The 24,201-nt window shown below is 48.1% G+C and overlaps 1 protein-coding gene across 2 annotated transcripts in view; it reads left to right on the top strand.

Moving 5' to 3' along the window:
• The first annotated feature begins 8,454 nt into the window (after window positions 1-8,454).
• DCX (doublecortin) overlaps window positions 8,455-24,201 on the top strand; it is a 41,151-nt gene continuing 25,404 nt past the window's right edge. For both annotated transcript variants that reach the window (XM_036740163.1, XM_036740162.1), the window contains exons 1-2: window positions 8,455-8,818; window positions 18,574-18,914. In XM_036740163.1, coding sequence (XP_036596058.1) covers window positions 8,455-8,818; window positions 18,574-18,914 — 705 coding nt within the window. The remainder of the gene's footprint in view (window positions 8,819-18,573; window positions 18,915-24,201) is intronic.

Below are 24,201 nucleotides of genomic sequence, written 5' to 3'. Positions count from 1 at the left end.
CCCATGAATGAGGGTCATTTTTTGCATATCCATAAAAGTATTGTACCAATGCTAGCTGGAGGTATTCAGCTGGAGTTTATTAAGTAGATATTTATTTAATATCCAAAGAAATGTGTGGATTTGATTTTGTATTCATAAAATCCATACTTGGAAAAAGTCCCTTCAATTTTAAAGAAAATTGGCTGTGTTTTTGTTTATTCCTCTAGTTTTTCCTAATGATCAACCAAAAGGGTTACACTCTCCCTTCTCCCTGTCTTATAAATTTCTACATATGACTTTTTAAGTGGACAAATAAAATGTACATAAGTTCTGAAGGGATCACAGGAATTCAAGAAGTTCTGTTTTGGATATATTGAATTTTGAATATCTACTGGATGTCCAAATGGAGAGGTTATGGCTGAATAAATAGATTTAAGAACCATCAGTATGAAGATGATAATTAGGTACATGGGAGCTGATGAGATCACCTAACAAGATAGTATGAAGGGAGAAGGGGAAAGGGCCCAGGAAAGAGCCCTGTGGGACGCCTACAGTTAGTAAAAATCCAGTGAAGAAGACTGAGGAGTGGTCAGAGAGGTAGGAGGAAAACCAGGAGAGACCATGCTATTCCATACACCTAAAGAGAAAAGAGTATCAGGAAGACTGTGATCAACAGTGTCAAAGGCTACAGAAAGGTCAATTCAATAAACATTTATTAAGCACATACTAAGTGGCAGGCACTGTACTAAGTGCTGGAGATACAAAAAAGAAAAAGAAAGATGTCCCTGCCCTCAAGTTGCTTACAATCTAGTGGGGGAAGGACAACATAGAAAAAGAAGCTGGAAGGGGCAGGGGAAATGGGGACTATATCCAGCAAGTAGAGCTGCAGAAGGAAGACAGAGTGATTTGCAAAGTCCAGATTCTAGCCTCTATAAAGGGAAGCTTTGGGTGGAGTTTAATATGCCACCCTCCAGCCCTCCAATCAGAGGTGAGAGGAGGCTTAAGGAGGTGGGAAGGTGTTCAATATCCAAATTAGCAACATAGTGATGAGATCTGGAGAGATCGGCTTCTCCTGGAAGGGGCATCTTGTTCCTTGGAGCCAAAACCAAGCAGAGCTGAAAAGAGAAGTGGTCGAGAAGGATGAGGATTGAGAAAAGGCCATTGGGTCCATCAATGAAGAGGTCACTGGTAACTCTGGAGAGAGCATCAGTGGGATGACGAGCTTGGAAGCCTATAGGAAGTTAAGAAGAGAGCAGGAGGAGAAGTGGAGACACATATTGTAGATGCCCTTCTCAGGGAGTCTAGATGTGGGATGATAGTGAGGATGGAACAGGCTGTGGGCAGTAGAGAGGAAGAGACTGAAGAGTTCAGACTTTGACCCTAAATTCAGGAGAGACTGGGGGGGGCATAATCTGCTTGAGGAAACAGGATGAAATGAGGTTGCCCCTACAATCATCCTCTCTCTCTCTAATCTTCAGTCTCTCCTCATATACTAATTTCCTCCCTGCTCCCTACGAACATATCCAATTCTTCCCAACTCTGAAAAAACCCCTCACTTGACCCTACCATTGCCTCTGGATACCGTCTTTTATTTCTCCACCCTTTCACAGTCAAAATCCTAGCAAGAGCCATCTACACTCACTGTCTCCACTTTCTCTCCTTTCACTCACTTCTTAATGTTACCATTTGGCTTCTGACCTCCCTCAATTGAAATTGCCCTCTCCAAAGTTTCTAAAGGTTTATTGACTGCCAAATCTGAGGCCCCTTTTCTAGTTCTCATCCTTCCCGACCTCTCTGTAGCACTTGGCACTGTTAACCACTTTCTCCTCCTGGGTTTTTATTCTCTCTTCTCTAGGTTTTTGTGAGCTTTCTTTCATCTGGTTTTCTTCCTGCCTGCTTCTTTGTTTCCACACCCTCCCTGAACTGTGGGTGTTCCTCAAGCCTCTATCCTCTCTACACTCTCCCTTGGTGACTTCATTTCTATCATAGGTTTAATTATCTATAGACTTGGCTCCCAAATCTATTTACAGTATTCAGCCTTAGTCTCTCTACTGAGATCTTGATGCCCATCTCCAATTGCCTCTTGGACATCTAAAACTGGACAAACCATAGGCATCTCAAATCCAACATGCTCCAGACTAAACTCACTATCTTTCTTCCCAAATCTACTTCCCTTCCTAAATTTTCCTGCTTCTCTCAAGGGTCTTCCAAGTTCACACCACTGGCATCACCCCCTGACTGCTCACTCCCAGTTACACTAAGTTCCCAGATCTCATTTCTTCCTCCACCTTATCTATCACATCCATCCCATCTTCTCTACCCCACCTAGCCCATCTTCTTTACTCATGGGGCCACCATCCTAATTCATGCTTTCCTTACTGCTTCCCTAGAATGTCGGTCACCTTGTCCCTAGTCTCTCCACCCTCTAATTCATTCTCCACACAACTGCCTTGCTACTCCCTTATTCAGTAAACTCCCATGGCTTCCTATAGTCTTTAAGACCAAATCTAAGATCCTCTGGTTAGTTTTTAAAGCCCTTTCCAACCTCCCTTTCCTGCTCTCTATGATCCAGTCTTGTAGTTCCTCACACATGACATTTTCATATCCCATTTCTGTGTCTTTGCATTGGCTGTGTCTCATCCCTCACTTCTTCCTCTTAAAGTCCATTGTTTCTTTTAAGATTTTGCTCAAACAACACCTTCTATATGAAAAGCTTACTGATCTCCCCAGCAGCTAGCGCTCCCCCAGTTTTTCCTTTGCATTTGTTTTGTCTGTATTTCCCACGTGCCTATATATAGAGATGTTGTCTCCCCTCATGGAATGTAAGTTCCCTCAGGGCAGGGATTGTCTCACTTTTATTTCTGTGTCTGCAATATCTGCCTAGGACAGTGCCTGGCACATCAGATGACTGACCAATACCTGTTGATAGATTAACCGTTGTCCAATGACTTCTTCGGAATACTACTAGAACTGACCATTTCGATAATGACATTTTTCTAAAAATAAAAGTGACCAACCAATCAGCAAGCGTTTACTAACTATCTAGCATGTGCCAAGCACTGAGCTAAGTGCTGAGGACTGCCCTCAAGGAGCTGACATTCTACTGGAGGGACCAGAAGACAAAAGGAAAGCTTTCTCACAGGTTTTTCTTGGGGTGGTGGGTAAAGGAGTTGGCAGAGTTGACTTTATCATGAAACATGAAACAACATTTGCTATCTCACTTTTCTGGGCTCATAACAAGCATAAAAAATAACCTCCATGAAGATATGTGTAATCTAGTCAATAGCACCTGTTGTAGAAGATGAAGAGAGAGAAATCTGATGAAGATTCCAATGCAATCTCCAAGGCAAGTCAACATATGCGTTGATACTTGGTGACTTGAGTGTGGCAGTAGGTACAGGAGAGGATGGTAAAATATATTAGAAAACATAGTTCAGGATCAAGAAACAAAATAGGTCAAAGGCTTCTAGACAACTCATAGTTTTCCCACCTGTATCGCATTGAGGGGCACCACCCTACCACCCCAAGTATCGCATCGATACTTTCATCCAAAATAGAGCCGTAATCCATTGGATATAATGAGTGCTAACATAACATCACATTGTCCCCCCCAAAAAATTCAATCAACTCTATCTTTTACAGAAAAGAACCAACTGGTTACCACCAAAATGGAAATCAGCTGTCTGTGTACAATCAGAGTAAGGAAAAGATCACTCCCAAACTAGAAGAAAGAATGAAGATGAGAAGATGACACTGTGAAGTTAAAGAGTTGCAAACTGACTTATTCAAACAAACTATTGATATTCAAAAACTCAAGAAGGAGAGACCAACATAGACTTTCACTCTTTCCTATGGAAATTTAACTGAAATAAAGCACTTGGCACAACAAGGGGGGCAAGAGAGCCCAGAAACCACCTCATCCAACAAATTCTTGATCTCCTTGCCAAGTGGAGAGACATGGCAGCCAAGGACAACACTAGTTTAGAATATAAACTCAATTACAAAATGGTACGGAAGAGGATGGTGGAAGATTACAAGTACTGTCACCTCATAAAATAGGAAAAAACTATGGAGGGGGGAAAAACTTCTGCAGAAGAATTGGCATGAGGCCCAATAAAGCCCAAGATGAAACAAGGAAGTGAGTAAGCAACAACCAGGTGAAAATGGACCAGATTGGCCAACATCTTAACAGCGACCTATTTTCATCCACTACATTTGAACTCTAACACCTCAGTTCCTGATGTGCTAATGAAATGGAAAAGAGGCCAAAGAAAATGAAGTCAGGAAAGACCACATGGACCAGAAAACTTGTGGACACAGAAGGGATCTGTGCTGGGGGCAGCACAATTTTCAAAGTGTTGAGGGATCCATTTATGATATTTGAAAAAGAAGATGCCAGACGATAGGAAAAAACACAGACGGCATCACTGTCCAAAAGAAAAGGTGACTGGGAGGCCATGACTAACTACTGACCCATATGCCTCCACTCTCATCTTTTGAGCACTTTTAAGAGAATGCTTTACACATACACCAAGGACATCCTTGATGACCATACGAGAAGTGAACAGGCTGGTTTTCACAAAGGATTTTCCGCAGTAGGCCATATCTTTCCAGTCACACAACTGACTTCAAGGAACGTATAGAGGACACAAAGGCCCACTTATCATTTGCTGCCTCTGACTCTATCATTTGGTTCGGCAGACCCAAATGCTACCATAAGGGTTCTGCACCAGTAAATTGTCTCCTAGGCATTCGTTAAAACCAGACGAGATTCCTCGATAGACACGATCACAAATATAACTTTGGCCTACAATTGTCTATCAATATCAGACAACACATAAAGGAGGAAGATGTGTTCCCAAAGGGATTCTTCTCTGTTTACCTATGCAAAGTCCAAATGGAAGAGGTAAGGTTGCCCAATGGTCCTATTTGTACATGACATTATGCTGATTGTAGAAGACTCCAGGACCTCTTCAGTGAAATTCATGACCACTCAAAAGAGATGAACCTGACAGACCATATGGGGAAAACCAGCTGGACGAAGCCTGCACATTGTTCAGAATCTAACATGCATCTGGATAGGCAGCGTATTGAACTGAAATACCAATACATCGTATTTGCTCTTCCTTCCACCAGTAATCTTCTATCTTTCCTTATATACTTGATCCTTCCCTGCTGCCTTCAAGTATGCCTATGTCTCCCCCATCCTTAAAAAGCCCCTCATTTGATCCAGCCGTCCCCACTAGCTGTTGTCCTATATCTCTCATTTTTTATGGCTAAACTCCTTGAGAAAGCTCTCCTCCTCCAGCTCTCCTCCATTGTTTCTCCACTCATCCTGTTCCAAACCATCTGCGGTCTGACTTCCTACCTTGTCCTTCAATTCAAAATGCTCTCTCTAAGAAGTGGTGCAAACGGTATCACCCAGGTGATGCATGCTTGGAAAGGGAGATGAATCTTCATGCAATAAAGAACAAGGGAAAACTGATGGGACCATCAGGGACCATCATAAGACCTGGAGGGAAACCCCAGCACATTCACTAGATGTTCTGGCAAAATTTCTGAGAGGGAATGGACAAGAATTGTATAGGCAGTGAGGCATAAAGACTGGATATTAGGAAGACTTGGGTTCAGATCCCACCCAACACCAGCTCTAGGACCAATCCTGGGCCAGTTACTTACTCGATTTTCCTCAAATGGCTACAATACCATCAATGTCTTTCTAGTTTTTTGCTTCCTCATTTACCCATCCAATTTTGCAGTCACTTACCTGTCCAAGGTGACTTAGGCAGCCAGGGCTTGACCTCTGGCTCTGTCTCCCGACTGCTGTTTCCTTCCCTGTAACATGAAAGGGCTAGACTAAATAACCTTTAGAGATCTAGGATCCTGTGACCTTCCTAAAGCCCTTCCCCTTCAGGGCTCTGACTTCACCTCTCACAAAGGAAGGCCTTTCTTCCTGCTTTCTGGAAGCCTGGATTAGGACCATTTGGTCAGCAGAGCTCAGGGCCTCGAGCTGCCTCCAGGGTCAGCTTCTCTTGGGCCCTTGGCTCACTATCCACCAGAGAAGTGAGGGATGTAGATGTCTCCTATCTGGGCTTCTCCTGTGATTGGAAGAAGCTAAAATCTTGAGGGCCAGGAATGTGACCCTGCTGATCCCTCACATTCATCTGGCTGGGAGAGACAAAGCAGGAAGCTGTCTTTGTCTTCCAGGCTCAAGCCCAGGTCTCCTCACCCCTGGCTCTGCTCTTTCTGCCCTCCTTTCTCGCCTATTCTGTGACCACAAGAGTACACCCTACACTACTGCGGTTGCCAGCCTGGGGATTGTGGTGAAAGACCACAGATGGCATGTCCTAAATCTCTCCCCGAAAGCTGGCAGCCTCTTTACAGGCCTCTCTGGACACCCTTCCAGTGGGACGGTCACTCCTCTTTTCTCTCCCCACATCTCCATCCTAGTGCCCCTTCTCTTGCTCCACTGGCCTTTGTCCAAACAAACCACTGGTCAGCCTCGGGAGCAAAAAGGCATTGGCTTTGACTGGGACCCCCAAGGGTTATGAGTGGAGATTTTCTGAAGCTTGGCTTGGCTGAATTGGGGATGAGGGGCACCACCCTACCACCCCAAGGCAGATTAGGTCTGTGTGTGGCGGACAACACTTCTCCTTCCATGCCCCCCCCTCCATCCATCCACCCCCATCCAAGACTAAAAAGGCCAGCACCTCACTCCTTCAAGCCTTGGGGCCAGCCTCATGATCCCCTAGTATTTTCCGTTGGCTTAAAAAGAAAAGCCTTTCCAGCTATTAGTTAATTAATACAGCTTGAATGGGAGTGGGTCTCTCCCCAGCTTTCCCTGGGGAAAAATAAAAGGATGTGATTGAGCAGGGGTGGGGGGAGGGGAGAATCAGTGGGCCCCAGTTCCTGGGGAGCAGTTGGGCAAGGCACTAGGACCTAGAAGGCATCTCTCCACCCTGGCAGGAATTCCTCGCTCGGAGCTCAGACAACAAAGGCAGAGGGTTTCTTTCTCTCAGCATCTCCACCCAACAGCCCAGCCCTGGTGAGTGCGGCTCCGGCTCCCTGCGCGCGCTGCTTTCCTCCCCGGCAGCCAGCGTGTAACAGATGTCCGAGGGGGGAAACACGAGGCAAAAATCTGGCGGTCTGTTGGTCTGCCCTGTCCTGTCTGGCTGTCCCTTTGTGTCCCCCTGTCCCTCCATCCACCGGGGGGTGGTGGTCTGTCTCCTTCCCTTTTCATTCTGTCAGGATTGCTACCCCCCAAGCTTCTTGTGGAAAAAGTGAGTTGGCTGTCTCTTTGTTTGTAGCGCGCGGAGGTGGGACGGGACGTGAGTTTAAGATGATGAGTAAAGGGCGGGGGGAAGGGGGAGTGGGGGGCTGCAGGTGGGGGGGGGGGCAAGGTTCCTGAGGAGTGGCAAGGTTGGGGGGGTCTTTTGCATTGTGATGGACTGCAGGGGTGTGGGGAGAAAATGCTAGGCAACCCTTCCTATCTCCCTGGGTTATTGGGGATGGGTGCAATTGGAGCCCCACCTGCCGACCCCTTCCCCCTCCCCCCTCCCCGGTCCCCAGGGCTCCATCCCCTCCCCCCTCCAAGGAGGTGTGAAGAGGCCAGCCTTTTCCAGGGCCTGGGGGGAGGGGGGTGTTGGGGAGGTGGGTGTGGGTGTGTATGGGGGGGGGGCGTGTTGACCCTGGCTTTGTCCAAAGAGGGAGGGGGGCGTCAGAAACCAAATCTCCATCCCTCAGCCACTGCTTATTACTTGGCGCTCAGAACAATGAAAGGTGTGCATGCCTTGCTTCCTGGGGCTCCCAGCCACTGGCCATGATGCTTCCCACTGAAATCCCTTCAGCCTTGGGTAGGGCTGTACACCAAGAAGGGAAAATCTTTTGCCACCGGGGTTCCCAACCTGCCCCCAGCCCACCTGCCAGCCATCGCCTAGAAATGTCAGTGGGATTTGGCAATTGACAGGCAGACTGAGGGGAGAGGGTGTGCCCAGCCCACCAGCACAAAGGCCGAGCCTGTTCTCCAAGGACTGTCCCTTTTCCAAGCAGATCTGCTCACATCCTGGGGGAACATGCCATGAATAGCATTGGGGGGGCGGGGAGAAAAAGCAGGGCATCCCTCTGAGAGACTGCTTCCTTCACTCAAGACAAGGGACCTTTCTGTCCAGGGAAACTGAGCTGGGGGTGTGGATTACTTTACAGCTGTTGGTGGGGGTGGGGCCCTGAACATCTGCCTGGAATTTCAACTTGATATGAGCCACTTGCCAGGAAGATTGGAGCTGTGAGCAGTTTCTCTCTCCTTGAAACACTGTCCAAGGGGGTCCCTGTCCCCCTACCCAAAGAGCTCCTGAAAGACCAAGGGAGAAGAGATCTCTTCCTAGAGTTGGGGCCTGGGCCTGACTAACATTTGCCCTCTCCCCTCTCTTCCCCACCCACCCACTCTGTCCACTTCAGGTCTCCGAGGTCCACCACAATATGGAACTGGATTTTGGGCACTTTGACGAAAGAGACAAGGCATCCAGGAACATGCGAGGGTCCCGGCTAAATGGGCTTCCCAGCCCTACCCATAGTGCCCACTGCAGCTTCTACCGGACCCGGACCTTGCAGGCTCTGAGCAACGAAAAGAAGGCCAAGAAGGTCCGCTTCTATCGTAACGGAGACCGCTACTTCAAGGGCATCGTGTACGCCGTGTCCACTGACCGCTTCCGAAGCTTCGATGCCTTGCTGGCTGACCTGACTCGCTCCCTGTCTGACAATATCAACCTCCCCCAGGGAGTGCGCTACATCTATACCATTGACGGAGGCCGCAAGATCGGGAGCATGGATGAGCTGGAGGAAGGTAACTTGGCTGTCCTGGGATTAGAGCAAAAGATCAAATGATGCTAGATCTAGAGCTGGAAGGGAACTTTGTGGTCATCTAGTCCATCTCCCCCATTTTATAGATGAGGAAACTGAGGCCCAAAGAGGGGAAGGGACTTGCTTAAGGTTACACAGCCATTAAGTAAGAGAGCCAAGTTTGGAACTGGGGTCCTATGACTCCAGTGTTCTTTCCAGTAGGCCCTGATGCTTGGGTCATGGTATTTGGTGGGAAATGACCCTTGGAGTTGAAGTTCTATTTCTCCAGAAGAAGATGGGGAAGTCTGGGTGGTCAAATGGAAGGTCTGTCTGCAGATCGATTCCATAGGGATCAATGCTATTCACTTCATGCCTGCAACCTAGACTGGGGTTCTTGACCATTAGAGCTGTCCAGCAATGGGAGCTAGAGCTGGCTCTTGTCACTGCAGGCCTTGAAACCGCATCTAGAAGACCCTTTGTAGAGGATGTCATAAAGATTACCACTTCAGGTATGGATTGGCCTAAATGACATCTAAGATCCTTTTCTGCTCTGGAATTCCAAGGTTCTTTGGAAGAGGAGATAGTAGGGATACTACATGTGAACCACAAAGGTATTAGTGCACCCAGGTCCCCTTTAACTCCAATGGGATGCCATTTTGTGAGCTATGGCTCAATGGAAACAATTCTTTGGATGAGTTATCAAAGGGTCACACTCTCAGGCAAAGGGTCCCTGCTCATCCTCAGTGCTTCTGAGATCTCATTGATGCAGGTACTTCCTCCAGTGGTGCAGATCCCACCTAAGCCACGCCTTCTCATCCTGTGGGACTCTTGTTCAGGTACTCTCAGAATCCTCCATAGGAGACTCATCCAATGTGCTGGCCCCTTTGTTATGGGCCTCTTAGCATTCTGTGGCTACCAGTGCCATTCTTAGGATGCCCATCAGTTATTTCTCACTCTGGCCACATGATCCGTCCACCTCCCTTTCCAACCATGACAATGCCTTTTGTGTGACATTTGGGGTGTCATTTGTTGCTGGTTGTAAGTTTCAGTCCATTAACTCACTCCCCCCCCCCACATCATTTGTCTCTCTATTGCCTTTTGAGTGACCCATAATTCTGAGTCTTTAGAGATCGTGGGGGTATTCTGTGGTTTGTAGCAGCCACCATATGGCATCTTTGGAAGGATGTTGGTACTAAAAAAGGGTTTTTGGTTTTAAGGCAAAGCTTGGGCTCATTGAAAGTGTTATTTCACTCCCCATTTGTAACTGATCTTTCTTCCTCCACCTCTGGATTTAGCTCTCTGCCTATGTGCAGGGTCCGTCTATGCACGGGCTGCAGGCTGGCTCTCTGCTCACTTAGAGCCTACAGAAAGCCCCCTCAGGGTGTGTCCCTGAAGCTGATGTGCTATATACAGTCTGTAGGAATGCCTGACATTTCACTAAGTCTCTTCTGACTAAGATAGAACCGATGCACCCCGTTGGAATTCGAGGCTTTGCCTAAGAGCACATTTTGATGGCTCTCGACAGCTTGCATTTTTAACTAGCTAAGACATCCCAGGCAGCCCCGCCCACCCAACAGAAAATGGGAAATGCTGGGTTTACCTTTGAATAAAACTTGCTTGGTTCAAGAGTTTTTTTGTGACCATTTGAGGAAACAATTCAGCGATCAATCCATGAGTGTCTATTAATAGTCATCTACTGTGTGCCAGGCAGGGTGCTATGCCCTGGGTCTCCAAGACAAAGAATGAAATAAGCTGTGCTCACGAGGACCTTGTATCCTAATAGGAAAGATGACTAGTACATACGGAACATATAGAGCATCAATATAAAGTGAATAAATGAAAATCTATATGAAGTAGTGGAATACAAGGTGGATTGAGAGGAAGGACACTAGCATTTGGGAGAGGGAGTGGGGGACCAGGAAAAGCTTTCTTTGGAAGATGATACTTGATCTGTGTCTTCAAGAAAGACGGGCACTCTACAGTGCTGGGGTGTGTATGACTTTAAAAGCTAAACAGGGGAGTTTATATTTTATCCTAGAAGCAAAAGGAAGCCACCGGAGTTGATTAAGTAGGAGTCTCAGATTTGCCCTTAAGGAAAATCACTTTGGCTGCAGCGAGTAGGGTGGAATGGAATAGGGGAGACTTAGGAGGATGTTACAGTAATTTAGGGGAGAAATGATGAGGACCTGAACTAAGGTGGTTGCTAGGTGAGTGGAGAGAAGGGGTTGGATGTGAGAGACGTTGTGAAGGTAGAAAAGGCAATATTAGGAAGCTGATTAGATATGGGAGTGAAAGAAAGGAATCCAGGATAATGCTGAGATTCTGAGCGTGAGACACTGAGACATGGAAAGATGGTTGTGCCTTAGACAAAAATAGGCACATCTAGAAGAGGGGAGGGCTGGAGGGCAATGAGTTCAGCTTTGGCGACATAGAGTTGAAGATGTCTCTGGGCATTTGGTGGGGTGGGGCTGAAGTTCGAGGGAGAAATGGGGATGGGATATGGAGGTATATCCGGGAGGCATCTGCAGAAAGATGATAGCTAAAGCCATGGCAGCTGATGAGGCTACCAAGAGAGAAAATGTAGAGGGAGAAGAGAAGAGGGGACATGGCTGAAACCATGGCAACACCCGCAGCGAGGGAGGGTGATGTGGCTGGTGAGCTGGTGAGCCAGCAAAGGAGACTGACAAGGAGCTTCACATAGGTGGGAGGCTGAAAGGTCAGGGATGAGAACTGAGGAAAGATGCCCAGATTGGCCAATTAAGAAATCACTGGTAACTTTGGAGAGAGCAGTTGGAGTTGAGTGAAAACCAGATTGCTGAGGCTTGAAGAATCAATGAGAGGAGAGGAAGTGAAGTGGAGACAGACACCTTTTCCCAAGCAGATTAATTGGGTAATGGAGGAGAGATGTAGTATGATAGCTTACAGGGATGTCAGGGTAGTGAAAGTATTTTTAAGGATAGGAGAGACTGGGGGAGGAAATGGTTGAAGATTTGGGGGACAAGAGATGATTAAGGATGCCATCTGCACGAGAAGAAGGGAGGGTATGGGGATCTCGGGAACGTATAGGAGTTTGCCTTGGCAAGAAGAAGGCGGACCTCTTTGTCAGAGACTGGGGGAAAGGACGAACGATAGGGAGACAAAATCAAGGGATTTGGAGACGAAGAGAATGGGACAAGAGGGAAACTCAAGGCAAATGGCCTCAGCTAAGAGAGAGAGAGGAGGAGGAGGAGGTGGCATAGGGGCTCAAGGAAGGAAGAGAAGGCTTGGAATAGCTTCTGTGGGTTGTGAGATAGGGAGTCAACTAGAGAGAAATAAAAGGACTGCCTTGCTGCAGTGAGGGCCCAGGGAGGCTAGACAACAACGTGAAGCTGGATTTTGTAATAGACACAGTCAACATGGTTATGGGACTACCTCCAGCTTCCTTCAGTAACTTCAGTCGGAGTAGAGATGGCCACCAGTGGGAGGAATCTAGGATTGAGGCTTGGCAAGAGACGAATGGAAACAGGACAAGGCAACCAGAGGTTCAAGAGTAGAGAATTTAAGTACCTGCTAGGTACAGGGTATTGTGGCTTTTCCTGGGGATGCAAAGGTGGAAAATGACAGTCTTTGCCCTCAAGAAGCTTCTAGCCTACTGGGAAGATAAGTTATGGATCTGGACAAATAAATACAAGGTAGAATGAGAGAAGTAGAAAGCAAAATTTGAGAAGGGAGCTACCAGGGAAGACTTCCTGGAGGAGGTGGCTTGTGAGCTGAACCTTGGCCTTCAACAAGCAGAGCAGGGGACGGAGGCAAGGAGGGATCTATTCTAAGCATGGGGGGCAGTATGACTGACAGGACAAGACCAGGGGATCAAGTGCAGTTCAAAGGCACAATTTGGTAGTCTTCCTTTTAAACCAGGACTGCACCCTAACTCATCACTTTATCCAGATATAGACTTCAAGGGAAAATGCCCAACCAGTGGGGAGAATGGGGGCACTGGGAATTTCCAAGAAGCCACCAGGGCCTAGCCTGGTACCTTCAAATAGAAAGCAGCTCATTTGGCTGACTTTCAGAGTACCCCCAGAACCTCCCTGTCAGTCTTGGGCCTAGGCCTTAAGGCTAAAGCCCTGACTCCCCCTAGGTGACCAGCAGCAAAAGGTCTGAGCTCAGTGACCATGTGAAAGAAATGGCCTTTCTGGTCATCAAAGGATAGGGGTCATCATTGTGAAGAGTCGGGCGGAAACCCATGGCCCGGCCCTACAGAGCCACTCCCTTGGTGAGATGAATACAGCCTGCCCAACATAGTGATTCAGTTATGAGCCATGCATTGTCATCTGTCTCCATGCTTTGGAATCCATTCCATACCCAGGGTACTCTAAGCTACCAGCCACTCCATTCCTCTATGTAGCAGCTGAGGTCTTTGGAAGACTCCTTTAGTGGGAAGGGCAGCACTTGACGAAGGTTAATATTGGCATCCGGGGTTCAGCCAGCATTTCCTCAGGCCTGCAGTGGGAGGAGCAATGTATGGTTCTTTTGTAAAATGCTCTGTTCAGGAACCAATGGGACCCTTGGAGTGGTGGAGAGGTAGGAATGAGCAAGCACAATTCGGGGTGTGTAACTGATGATGAATGCCAGTGTGAAAAGGTTACGGCTTGGTCCCTTGGGTTCTTTGGCACCGGCTGTATTAGGACCCTCTTCTACTCCCCCACTCTAGTTGCTACGGGGCTTCCTAAAGAGGCCCTTGGACTAATATGAATCTACTTGGGGTTGAATTGGCCAATACCCATGGCCATCATTGGGCCTGGCTACTCACAGCTCATTCAGCTGCTAAAAGATGACATGACCAGAGGCCAATGGTGCCCGAATAGCCAAGTCTCCTATTATCATGGAAAAAGCCAACAGAGACCACTAGGATGGTTGGGTTAGACACCATGAACAGTGTTCTTTCTTTTCCATTGCACTGGGGCTTTTGAAGATCACTGAAATCCACATAACAGGGTCCATGCTGTAGTTGCCCTGCCCCAAGGAAGTCCCCAGCACCTTGTGTAGGGCCATGCAAACACTCACAGTGAGGGCCAATAAGGGGGGGACAGAGGATGGGGAGGGAATTGACCTTCCAATGTCTATAGGCTTTTCAGAGCTTTGATGTGTTTGGAAAGCTGGACTTTGGAGATTCCTTCCTGGTTCCATTCCAATTGGATCCCTTCTTAAAAACCCATTGAGTAGGAATACCATACTGACATCAAAGCACTGGCCCTTCTAATCCAGTCTTCCGGGCTGAGTTGGGTTGTGCCTTGTTCAATAAGCCATGGTCTTCATGGGACCAGCCTCTCTAGTAATAAGCACTTAGTAAGTGCCTACTATGTGCCCAACATTGTGGAAGGTGTGGGGATACACAAACACAAAATAGTCCCTGTCCTCAAGGCTCTTCCATTCTACTAATTAAAGCTCTTAGCCTTTTCTGTACTCCCCTCCCTGGCCCCCCAGAACAAGTTATGCTGAATTTATAATTGCCTGCTGAACACCACCTATATATCCCTTCTACCCCTCAGACACAATAGTTGCATATAAAGTCATCTCCCCTGATACCTGGCCCTCCTCCAGGCTTTCCTATTTCTGTCACCACCACTATCCTGACATTAACTCAGAAGTGAAACCTCAGTCATTTTTGACTCTCCTTTTCCTTCTCCCCTATATCCAATCAGCTGCCAGTTCAAATGATTCTACCCCAGCCCAACATCTCTCAAATCTGTCTCCTTCTCCCCACTCCCAGTCCCTACCCTAAGGCAGGCCCTCCCTCATTACCCCATACCTTTACTATTATAGTAGTCTCCTGGTTGGTCTCCTATCTCTAGTCTCTCTCCACTCCAGTCCATCTTCCACTCAGCTGCCAAAATAGTCTTCCTAAGGCCCAGATCTGATCACATCACCCTCCTTTCCCTGCCCCATCCACACGCTCATGAAACGTCAGTGATTCCTCCTTGTTTCTCAGAAAAAGCCAGACTCCTAAGCTTACCATTCCAGGTCTTCCCTCCACAGCCTGGCTCCACCCAACCTACCACTCTTAGTTTATGTTACTTCCCTTCACTCACTCTATATTACAACCAACCAGACAAGGCACTGCCCCCTCATTCGCCCTCCTGCCTCACACCATCTCAGTTCCACAAGCCTGTGATTGCTCCCTGATGGAATTCCTCTGTGCCTTCCTGGCTCAGCTTAGGAGCTGCCCCCTCCAGGAGGGTCTTGCTGACTGCCCCCTCCCCCAGCTGAAAGGGATTTTCTCCCTCCTTAAGTTTCCATAAAGCACCCTGTCTGCATCCCAGCTCTACCTTCATCTCCCCCTACCTTGTGTGTTACTTATTTATAGACTTGTATTCCCCATCCTTTTAGATTGTAACCTCCACGTAGGCAGAGACTGGAAAGCTTGCCATCTTTGTAGTCCCAGTACCTAGCAAAGGGCCTTTTAAAGAAAATGAATTAGCTTGAAACCCTGGCATCCATTTGGCCAGTGGTCTCTTCTCTAGTCTCTCCGGCCCCAAAGAATCAGGAGTGCCATTAACCAGAGGCAGGATCCCCAAGAGGTCATTTGGCTGCTCTGCCTCTAAAATGAGAGTCATCAAGCCTGTCTTCCCTTTTGCCCAAGGCAGCTGTGAGATGAGGAGGTAGTTGATAGGAAAACCCTTTGGAAGTTCATGGCTAATTTTTGCTAATCCTAACCAATGGATCAATAACCACAGGACCTCACCATGGAGCCACTGCTGTGTGTGGGAAGTGACCTGGGTCTGGCTGGGGCAGATCACCCCCTCCAAAACCCCCCACCACACGCACATACACACACATACATACCACCCACATGTGCGCGCACACACACACACACACGTGTGCACACACACCCCCTCCATATACCATACATCCACACACATACCCCATCATATACACACACAGATACTACACACCCATACACTCACACACCCTCACACACATGTGTCCCCCACTACATATACATACCCCACACACACCCCCCACACATGTGCATGTACACACATACACACCTCCTCACACACACACACCCATAACCCACCCGCACACATACACATAGACACACACCATGCACACAAACACACACCCACACACCTGCACACATACATACTCAGCACACACCCATACACACACACCCTCACACACACATGTGCACACACCCCATCACAGACACATACACCCACACCCCCTCACACACACCACACACACACACACACACACACATACACCCTCATACACACACCCATACACATCCACACTCACACACACCCTCACACATATACACAGCACACACCCATACATACACACCCCCTCACACACACACACATCTTTTGTCCAGGTCAAGCATCCCCAATGCCTCCAGCCAATCGTCACATGTCCTTACCCCCTGGTCACCCTCCTTCGGACACTCTCTAGTGTGTCAGCCTCCTAACTTGTGAGATGAACTTACTGGGAGGTAAAGGCAGGTTGGCTTGAAAACTGCCCCTACCCGGACCCTCCCCCTTCTTACCCACCCCCACTGCCATCTCATGACTGGGCTTCCTCTCTCCCAGTTAACAACCTTCTCCCTGGGGGCACATTCCCTGCCAGCTGTGGCCGGATGGGAAACAGCTGTGGCAAGGTGTAGCCGCTTCCTATGGCCAGGGGAATGCTCCAGCTGGGGGGCCCCACTTTGGCCCAGATTCGCCACTCCTCTGGCCTGAGCCAAGAGTAAGGGAGGACTCTTCAGGTGGGTAGTTCTGGCTCCTTCCTGCAGCCCCGTCTGGTGGAACACCTCCTAAAGACTCCCCTAGGGAGTGGAGTTACATTCTTTCCAAGGGCTGGGCCAAGAGGGGAAGGAGAAACAGCCCAAGTGGGGGCAAGTGCCCAAGACAAGCTTGGCCTCCTGTTGGTTTTGCCCAGCCCCACCAAAAGTAGTTGGCACCATTTGCAGCAGATGCTGCTGCTGCCTCTGGAAGTGACTTTAGGGTGCTGAGACCTGAGGGCTGTCTCCCTACGTACAAGTAAGCACCAAGGGCCCCAGGCCCAAAGCAGATGAGCAAACGTTCCATCAGCAGCATTCTGCACCCCCCCTCACTAGGTACCAGGCAGGCTCCCCCAAAGTGCAGTCAATATACGCCACAGAGACCATGAGGGATCAGAGGATGGCACTCACCTGGTCCCCCCACATTAATTACACAGGAGGACTCCTGAGGTCCCACAGTCCCAGATCCAGGATTCGAATCCAGCTCCCCTGCCTCTAAGTGCAGGGTCCTTCCTACTATGCCCCACATAAAGGGCTTAGGCCAGGCCCCTGTGGGATTGCAGAATAATCAGGTCTCCAGCACAGTGGCCTTGTCTTCTTGGATTTTAAGGGGTGGCATCTATACCAATGGCTTTGAGCTAAATCCAGATGGTTTGGTGCTAACATACTGGGAGAGGACTATTTCTGGTCTTTGCAGATGCCATCTGGTTCAGGGACAAAGCCTTAGGTTGATCCAATGGGATAATTAGTATAAGTAAAGGCTTTTGCAAAATTCTTAAGCACTCTCTAAATGCTCCTTGTACTTATCATTGTTGGTACCCACCGGGCATTTTTTAGGGCAGAGTTGGACTGGGGGTGTGTGTGATAAGTCACATGGCCTTGGGGTGAGATCTTAGCCTCATCCTGGAATGGAAGCCCGGGGAACTGGAGGGGAGGGATTCTTTCCTTTTGTCTTTGTAGCCCCAGAGCCTGGCATGGGACCTTGTACACAGTAGGCACTTCACACTTGCCTCATGTTGGGGGATGAGGCCCTGAAGCCCTGCAAGCCAGACCCCAGGAAGGACAGAAGAGGCCCACTGAAGTGACCTATGCTTTATTACACCCAAGGGAATAAACTTTTATATAGTGCCTACTATGTGCCAGGCACTGTGCCAAGCACTTTACAAGTATGATCTCACAAAACCCTGCAAGGTAGGTGCTCTTGTTATTATCCCCATTTTACTGAGGTAATTCGAGGTTGCCCAGGGACACACAGCTAGCAAGTGTCTGAAGGCAGATTTGAACTCAGGTCTTTCTGATTCCAGATCCAGAGCTCTATCCACCACACCCTCAGCTACCTCCGCTTCTGCTGGTGGTGGGCTGAATGCCTCCCTCCCTCTCTCCTTCTCTTCCTTTCTTTCCCCTAGCCCTTCTTTCTCCATCCCTCCCTCCCTCTCTCCTTCTCTTCCTTTCTTTCCCCTAGCCCTTCCTTTCTCCATCCCTTCCTTCCTCCCTCCCTCCCTCTCTCCTTCTCTTCCTTCTTTCCCCAGCCATTCCTTTCTCCATCCCTCCCTTCCTCCCTCCCTCCCTCTCTCCTTCTCTTCCTTTCTTTCCCCTAGCCCTTCCTTTCTCCATGCCTTCCTCCCTCTTTTTCTCCATCCCTTCCTTCCCTCCTAATCTCTTTGCTCTTACTTCTCCCTTCTATCCCTGCTTCTTCATCTCCCTCTATCTACTCCTCTCTTTCCTTCCTCCTCTTCCTTCCTTCTTCCCTCACTCCTTCCATCCCTCCCTCCCCCTCTCTCACATGCCTCCTGGGCCATGGTTTTTTGCCACACTTGAACCACATTTGGCTGGTGACTTCTGACCAGTAAGAAAGATCTCCACAAACAGACTTGCTCTTAGGGCCAAACTGCGCTGTGGCACATCTTTCAGGCCAATCAGCTTGGGCTTTGCAAGGTCCAAACGCACCCATTTGTTGGTGTCTGTGGCTTTGCTTGACCTCCTGGTTTTCCCTCTAGGTGAAAGCTATGTGTGCTCCTCGGACAATTTCTTCAAGAAGGTGGAGTACGCCAAGAACGCCAACCCCAACTGGTCGGTCAATGTGAAGACCTCGGCCAATCTGAAAGCTCCCCAGTCCCTGGCCAGTAGCCACAGCGCCCAGGCCCGGGAGAACAAGGACTTTGTTCGGCCCAAGCTGGTGACCATCATCCGCAGTGGGGTGAAGCCCCGCAAGGCTGTGCGGGTGCTCTTGAACAAGAAAACTGCTCACTCCTTTGAGCAAGTCCTCACTGACATCACTGAGGCCATCAAGTTGGAGACGGGAGTGGTCAAAAAGCTGTACACTCTGGATGGGAAGCAGGTAGGTGCCTGGGCTGAGAAGCCCCCTTGTCCCCCCACCCTGTCCAGAGCCCTAAGGGTACCACAGTACCTACCTTCCCCCACCCCCTGCCCATGAGGTGTACAGTCATTGGATGGGAGAGGCTGGCCAGCCTAGTGAGCAGGCTAAGCCTGGAGGTCTGGATCCCAGCAGCAAGTTCCCCTGGCCTCCTCCTCCTCACCCCAGTCACAGGAATCCTAGATTCTAATCTGGAAAGGCCCTTGGAGGTCATCTCGTCCATCCCATTAGGCGTATGACATTCAGTGTTGCAGGATGCAACCTATCTTGTCTGTTGTTAATGAAAACTGATGTCTATATCAGGCTTTAACTTTTGGGAAATGCTTAAGCCACAGCGTGTCTTCTGAGGCTCCTAACAACTGTGTTCAGCAGGTAGTGGTGTTATCCATCACACAGAAAAAGAGTCTAAGAGACTTGACCACTGATGCCCTGGCTCTGTCATTTACCACCTTTGGGACATAGGTCAGGTCACATCATCTCTCCCTGAAACACAGAATTTGAGCAGTCATCTAGTCCAACCCACACCCGAAAGGAAGTGCCACTCTAGCATAGCCCACGAGTAGTCAGCTGGCCTGTGTTTGAAGACCTCCAAGAAGGAGGAGCCCACTGCCCATTCCATGGTGGGAAACATAATCATATTTGAGCATCACAACAACCCTGTGAGGTAGGTGCCGTTATTATCCCCATTTTACAGGTGAGGACACTGAGGCAGACAGATGTGAAGTGACTTGCCCAGGGTCACACAGCTAAGATGCATCTGAGGTAGGATTTGAACTCACGTCTTCTCGTGTACTGTAGCGCCCCCTGGCTGCCCCTTGGCCACCACATCACACATCGCTGACTTTTCAAAACAACTCCTGCCTGTTCATACCATGACACAGTTGTCAGACTGTTCTTACACTTGTGTGGTGGATCCTTCTCAGCCCAGGTACAGGACTTGGTGCTTAAACTGTTGGCTGGAAGTTTATTAAGAGTCAGCCCAACGTTCTGAGCTGGCAAGAACATTGTGGATCCTGACTGCACCATCCGATGCGTTAGCAGTCCCTCCCACCTCTGCCTAGACTCAAGGAGCCTATCATCGATGCTGCTATCCAAGTCATGAAACAGCCTAGAGCTTAGCACAGATCCCTGGGGCACTCCACTGCAGACCTGCTAGCCATTAACAACTACTCTAGATCAGGCCATCCAAAGCACTTGTGGATCCAGAATCAGATGAGGAGCTTCTTGTCCAAAATCTCTCCACGGCATTACCCTCATTGACTAGGTCAGTAATCTGGTGCAGAAAGGACCTGGCCTGTTCTTGTGCAAGCCCAGCTGCTGCTTTTTCTAGACGTTCACCAACCATCTCTCCACTGATCCTTTTGAACGTTGTCCCAAAAATCGTTGGCCTGTTGTTTGCAGATTCTGTTCTCTTCCTTTTTGTGAAAATCCGGATCCTATCTGCCCTTCTACATAGCAGGCACTGTGAGTCAGCAGCCACAGCTGCCGGTTCTTTCAGTACTTGGGGATGAGCATTCATCTGGGCTGAGGGACTTGATACCCTCTCCTTACTTATCTGTTACTCACTTTTGTTCTGCCCCCTCCAGGGTATGAGGAGGACATTGTCCTCTGAAAAGAAGAATGGAACAACTGAGCAGTTGTCATCATCCCATGCACCCCCAGCATAGGTCCCATCCCTCCTTCTTCCTCCTTTCTTCCCAATAGAACTTTTGGAAACCTCTTTTTGTTGTACTTTGCTCCCCTCAGCAGCTTCAGTTCATTCTGTGCTTTGGCATTCTTACCACACTTTTCTATTCATCTCTTACCTGGCTCTGTTTCCACCTTCTGTACATTTCTTTTTCAATCAAAGTTTGTCGGTGAGTTTCCTACGCATCCACACTGGTCTTTTCAAATGAATCGTATTTTTTCCTCATTAGAATTATTTCCATTTGTTCAGAATTCCCTCCTGGCTGATTTCCCCTGAAGAATGGTACTCCTCGGGATTCCACCCATCTTCCGTCTGATCTTTGAAATTGGCCTTCAATAAGGAAAGGGCCTGTCGGATTATGGATCAATTTTCTCTCTTCTATCACAAATTCTAGGAGAGGGTGTTCACTCCTCCCCAGGGTTCCCATCATTTCCACCCCTGCCCCCACTTCTTCCCTGTTTGTGAGGATAAGATCCAGAATAGAATTTCCCTTTGTTGGTTCCTCCGCTTTTTGAAGGACAAAATTATCCCTAAGGCAAGTCAAAAATTATGAACTACTCTGCTTTTGGCAGAGACAGAGCTCTAGCAGATGTCTGGATAATTTAAGTCCCCCCTCACTACTTACTACTACACCATATGTCTGTGCCAGCCTCATGATCTGTTTCCTTCATCGATTTCCTCTTTCTGCCCTGGTGGTCTGTAGTATACTCACACAATCACTTCTGTTTATCCCTGCTTTGACATTCACTCAAATACTCTGCCCTCTTGTTCTTAGATTTCCTCACACGAATATACCTTCTTAGTTTATAGTACTACTCGACCCCTTTTTCCTAGCCTATTTCTTTTGAATAAAGCACACCCATCTAGAGCCATAGTCTAACCAGAGGTTTCTTTCCACCAAGTCTCAGGGGATCCCTAGGAGGTAAAATATCCTCCCTTGCATAGGAGCTCTAGTTCTTTTTGTTTGGTGAATAAACTTTGGGCATCTGGGTGTAAACACTTGGGGACATAGGTTCAGTTCTTGGGTTTTAGCTCCCTTGAATTTGTGGGTGTCTGAACTATTAGTCTTCCTTCTTTGTGACTACTCTCTAACTTATCTAACTCTCTCATCATTTTTAGTTTAAAGCCTCTTGGATTAGACTTGCAAGACCTCTGAAAGATATACTCTTACCAACCTCTGAAAGGTGCACTCTATCCCTGGCCACATATCTGTCAACCCTTTATTATAAGCCATGATTCAGAAATCTAAAGCCAATTCTCAGATACCTTTTCAGCCAGCTGTTCACTTCCCAAATTAATTTTTCTCCTTTGATATCCGTTGCTTTCAAGGGGCAAAGAAAACACAGCCTGTATCCCGATGATCTCCAGTTTCATGCCCAAAATGTCATAATCGCTGGTAATACTTTTTTCAGTTCTTCCTCTCTATTATTGTTATCAAGTCAACAAACAGCTGCCTCAGTACCCTTGAGCAGCAGGGACTCACCAACTTTCCTGGCTCTTTTCTTCTTCCTCATCCCCTTTCAGGGTGATCTCGCCCCCAATAGTTTCTGAGGCTCTATTATAGCATTCTCTGGAAGACAAGCAGCTCCTTCCTCCTCAGAGCACATGGTCCTTGACCAGAGGGTATTTTTTGACCCAACCCCATTCCTTCTCTTGTGAGTCCTTTCTAATTTTCACTGGTTTGCCACGGAACTCATTACCTCATTTCTTTTAGGGCTTGAGTTGAGCTATCCCAATGGAACATAAACTTCTTGAAGATGGGGTCCATTTCATTCTCACCTTTGTATCCCTGGCGCCTGTGTGGCACTGTGCCAGTCACATAGTAGGTGCTTAATAAGTGCTTGTGGAATTGAATTGAGTTGGATCCATGACAGGAGGTGCATAGATTGTCCTTCCCCCCCAATTTTATGTCTATGTGAAGTGTGTCTTTTCTTTTGGAGACAAAAAGGACCCTGTGCTCAGAATTTGGAAATGTGGTTTGAAGGCAATAATTCAGTGAGAAGCACAAAGTGGGGCTGGTGAGTTCAGAAAGATGATAGAGAAACAGATTGATGGCTGGAGGCCAGAAGGAGTGAAGGGAAACACTGTGAAACTGGGGGAGCCCAGCTGAGGGAGGCCAAGAACCTGTCCAAAGCAGCCAAATCAATCAGAAGGGAGTCTATGAGGGAAATTGCCTTTGGCAGGGAATAGTTTTTCCCTCACCTGGAGGTGGTTCATTTAGTCGACCTGAGCACAATCAGAGAACAAGGCACCAGTGAGACCAGTAAATGCCTGATACCCTCATAGTAAGGGGTACACAGTAAAAAAAAAAGTCAGCAGGTTGGGATGGGTGGGAGTGGGGTGGTACCCAGCACCAACTTCGACATGGTCTGAAGTAAATAGAGAAGAATCTGACTTCTTGTGTCACAGCCGAGGGGAATCTGATTTTGACTTATGATACATTGGTGGATGGGCCACAGGCCATCATGCAAACTCAGTCTGGTAGTATCTCATCTTATCTTGGGTGTTGGCTGAACCAAAAGAATCCTGGATTATATAGTACACAGACAGAGGTTATGTCAGAGCCAATGGGCTCAGGGACTATGACTGAACCTGGAGTGGAACAAGGCCCATTCACCTGAGAGACAAGCTCGAGGAAGCCATAAATAGTCCTGATATCACATGGACATTTGGACCATAAGCCTTCTTCCCTTTGAGCATCTTGCCAGTTGGTGATGCTTGCGCAGAACCCTCAGTGTAGACCACATTGCACAGGTTAATATCCATCCTGTAGGAGGTCTGAGAGCAGAGGGCAGCCCTGCCCTGTCCCAGGGCCTCTGCTCCTTCTAAAGACTGGCTGCCTCATCTGCCTAAGTCATGGATCAGCATTTAGATGTCAGGGCATTTCTGATCTGCCAGTCAGGATAGCCAGATGCTGACATGTAGCTCTGACAGTTGGACCTTGACAGTTTTGTTACCGTAGTGGCTGCTGAGTGATCTCTCTCCTCTCTTTCTCTCTCTCTCCTCTCCTTCTTCCTCATTCTCTCTCTTCTCTCTCTCTCCTTCCTTTCTCTCTCTTCTCTGTCTCTGTCTCTCTCTCTCCATCTCTCCTCTCTCTATGTCTCTCCTCTCTCTCTCTGTCTCTCTTCTCTCTGTCTTTGTCTCTCTCTCCGTCTCTAAAGACAGGCAGAGTAAGTCCAAATGGCCATTACCTGAGGTCAGAAGAAAGCTATGGGATATTGAGAGGAAAGGCCTTATTGGCATTGGTCGGAGTATGATCTGACAGTGAGAGTAACTCCCTCCTCTTTCAGGGTTCAGTTGTCAGAATCCCAAGCTGATAGGGGCAGCCAGGCCATCTGGACAACCCTAATTCAGTCAGTCAGTATACAATCATTAAGTGCCTACTATATTCCGGGCACCATCCCCAACATTCAGAATATAGACAGGCCCCAGGCCCTGCACTCTTAAGTTTATCATCTAATGAGGAGAAAATAAATAAGAATAATTATGCTACAGGGAATAATGAGCACAGGAGAGCTGTAGGTAAAGAGTTGTGAGAAATTTGAGGGGAGTGAGATCATTTTC

This window comes from Trichosurus vulpecula, chromosome X (genome assembly GCF_011100635.1).
Source record: "Trichosurus vulpecula isolate mTriVul1 chromosome X, mTriVul1.pri, whole genome shotgun sequence".
Lineage (NCBI taxonomy): Eukaryota > Metazoa > Chordata > Mammalia > Diprotodontia > Phalangeridae > Trichosurus > Trichosurus vulpecula.
This window is presented reverse-complemented; position numbering and strand designations above follow the sequence as displayed.